Source organism: Thermobia domestica, chromosome 9 (assembly GCF_964235325.1).
Source record: "Thermobia domestica chromosome 9, izTheDome1.hap1.1, whole genome shotgun sequence".
Lineage (NCBI taxonomy): Eukaryota > Metazoa > Arthropoda > Insecta > Zygentoma > Lepismatidae > Thermobia > Thermobia domestica.
Genome location: NC_137462.1, coordinates 192,118,182 through 192,121,465, shown reverse-complemented (window position 1 = coordinate 192,121,465; position 3,284 = coordinate 192,118,182). Strand labels below are relative to the sequence as shown.

The following is a 3,284-nucleotide window of genomic DNA, read 5'->3' as shown; positions in this document are numbered from 1 at the left end:
CATTCCTCTACTCGCTGTCTTAATTTAAATTTTAGGGAAATTGTTTTTCTGGCAACACTGTAATTCCTATGGATTGCAACACTGAACATTCTTCAGGTTCATATTTTCTGTTGTAGAATAGCATTATCTATGATTGTGGTAACTTGCATTTCATTATCTCCTTTCACTGACGAATAATCAAGCAAAAGAAAATGGTAAATTTCGTATTATTTTTAGTAAGGCAGGCTCTTAAGTTGTAGATTTTTCTTGACTTTGAAATAATCTCTTTTGCAGTTCGGTTGAGATTGTGAATGTTTTGGGATGTATCACGCACTTGATGTTTAAGTATTGCTTTGCATGATGTCCGTATTATTATAAAATCTAACAATTTGAATGTATGTTGAACTAAACCAAGCGCAAAAGCTATGCTTTCATTTATTGTGCATAGTATGTGAGGACTTAATAGTAACTGATCTAGGGAGGTCCAGGCTAGATTTTCATTTATTTAAATTTACCTATCATGAAGGGTCATTAGCTGGAAACATTAGCTGCCTGGGGGTTACACACTAGAAATTATTTCAAGCGTGGCGCATGCAGACAAAGATTCTGAACGGAATACTTCTATTATTAATCATGTCTTTTCAAACATCGGGCTGGGCAAGAATATCAACAGTGGAAAGTATGAAAAAGTAAAGTAAGTTGTACGAACTTTGTGTAGTAGGTGTAGTGAAAAAAAAAAAACTGGACTAATCTAAATCGAGTTGCATAGATATTTGAGTTTCGTAATTAAGTATAGTTAAATGCGAAAATCGGTCTGCCTTTCGAAAATGAGTCTGCACACGTGGACCAAGCTTCAGTACCATCATGGCAGAGAAGACATCCATCTAAGTGTTTTCGAGAGAAGATATTAAGGAAGAGCGAGGAAAATATTTGCCCTTGTACAGAACAACAACAAAGAAGTTTGTTTAAATCTAGCAAGAGAGATGTAGCGCAAGTATCGCAACACATAGACAAATTTCCTAGAGGGGCTTCTAAGATTAAAAAAAAAAGCACTCTGTCTTGTCCTTGTCCAGTACCACCCATCGTACATGTGCTAAGAGAAGCAGAAAATAGCTACTACCCTGACAGATCGTCAGTAACAGTAAGATGTTTGTGCTGAAATGAAACTACAAAGTATGGTTGATCACACTGCACAGAGAATCGTCGTAGTTCAGAAAAAGGTAATCAAGAAAGCAGTGCCTGAATCACGACGAAACGTCACTATGATATACAAATGGAACTGCAATAGAATTTTTATATTCACTCCCTATATAAACAAAAGTTTCCTTAAATGGGAGAAAACAAAAATGGTGCAGATTTGTATGCAATTTTCATGGTTCCACTGTGACTTAAACTAGCACTTGTCGAAACCACAGCACTTGTCGTTCCTCAGCCTCTCTCGAAAGATGTAAAATTATTGTTAGATCACTTGCTACCTGAACATAATGCAATAACTCTGGATTCAACCTACTCAGAGAGCAAATAAGTACGAATGGTAATAAGTACTTTACATATGTAAGATAATTAGGTCTGTGTGACATGGCTGCAAAATATTGTACATAATTCTAGAAAGTGCATATATAGGTAAAGTTATTGTCAAATCTGTTACTTTACGTTAGTTATTTTCTTTTGACTTTTTAAAATAAACTACATCTATATAGGGTGTAACAACTTCGCATACACCTTATCATGGATATGCTCCGTAACCATATCATAACACAATCAAGTATAAGTATCAATATCTCTATATTTGCAAGGTTAATAATAATCCACATTACCCGTATCAATATCTCTATATTTGCAAGGTTAATAATAATCCACATTACCCAACAAAACAGCCAGCAAATTCTACCTAGAATAACTGTTGCGGACATTCTTTGATTCATTCCTATACTTTTATTTTGATAGGTGCAATACAGCCAATATTCAACATCAACAAGAAGAGCAAATAATAGCAAACAAAATCAGTTCCTTTTCTTTTCCAATTCACGCAATGCATGTGCTTAATTCTTAACACTTTCAGCCTCTAACCGTACAGCATTCTTCTCTCTCTCTCTCTTTTTTAGTATCTATCTATATATATTACACAGGCGAATAACGTTCAGGTTGCCTTCGTTCTCGAGTAGAACGTCGTAATACCGGTTCTATGTTTTCTTCCTGAGACCCATTTTCTAACTTGTTACTTGGAATGTTTCTGTCGTTGAGAATAATCCACCAATTATCAGCAGTGTGTCGATTTTCAGTTACTCTGTCTGATCTTTTCACCGAAGGTATGTTTCTAAACCTTCTGTTGATAATGGTAGATTTCTTCTTGTCCACTAAGGGGTTCCTAATTGTCTTTGGTACATTATCAGAAGCTTCCAGTTGGCAATCCATAAATCTTAATTGATGTCTATGAACTCTTCTAATTCTGTTCTGTACTGTTACCTCATACATACATCTTCCCAAACAACGATTAATCGTACCCCGCAAAAATTTAGGAAAGTGGTGTGGTAGATTTAATACCCATACAGCTTGACCTTCTTGAAATTTGTTATCACAATATTCTGGTAATGAACGATCGACCGAGTTCCTGCGACAGGATTTGTTACTGATATTATACTTATGTCTTGGCTCGAATGCAAACATTAGACCAGCTGGTGAATTCTTCAATTTGCTTGATCGCGTAAATCGTAAACCATACAATATTTTATCGATCAATTGATTAAGTTGTCGGTTAGTACATGCCCAGGAACCCAGCTCCAATAGTTTCTTTTTTATCATACCTTTGACTAATTGAACAGCTCTTTCCCCCAATCCGTTACTTTGCGGATGCCAGGGCGGCGCGTGCATTATTTTCACTCCTCTTTTCTTCCAATATTCTGTAAATTGTTGACTAGCAAAGGGTGGCCCATTATCTGAAACTATCACTTGTGGCCAGCCAAATCTTGTGAAACAAATATTTAACTTTTTCGATAGTGTTCCAAGCAGATGTTTGGCTCATTTGCCAAATCGCAACCCACTGGGTAAAAGCATCTACTAATAGAAGAAATTTACGTCCTGATATTTCGAAGAAGTCAATATGTACTCGTTACCATGGTTGGCTTGGAGTTATCCATGCCTGATAACTATTTTGAGGAACTCGATTATGCATCGCTTGACATGGAGTGCATTGTTGCACCAGATTCACAATATCCTTTTCCATGGTTGGCCACCAATAGTGAGCTCGGGCTTCAGCCTTAGTCCTATTTAAGCCTAAATGTTGGTCGTGGAGCATAGTTAAAATT

General features: G+C 36.4%; 1 protein-coding gene across 1 annotated transcript; it reads right to left on the bottom strand.

The window, feature by feature from the left end:
* Positions 1-2,100: 2,100 nt before the first annotated feature.
* Positions 2,101-2,850, bottom strand: LOC145661110 (uncharacterized). Its single transcript, XM_081726558.1, has one exon. It carries the CDS (start codon positions 2,848-2,850, stop codon positions 2,101-2,103), a length of 750 nt encoding a protein of 249 aa, XP_081582684.1.
* Between the last annotated feature and the right edge of the window lie 434 nt (positions 2,851-3,284).

What these genes read in the sequence shown, in the direction of transcription:
- LOC145661110 (XM_081726558.1), bottom strand. Translation starts at nt 2,850, where the DNA reads ATGCACGCGCCGCCCTGGCATCCGCAAAGTAACGGATTGGGGGAAAGA.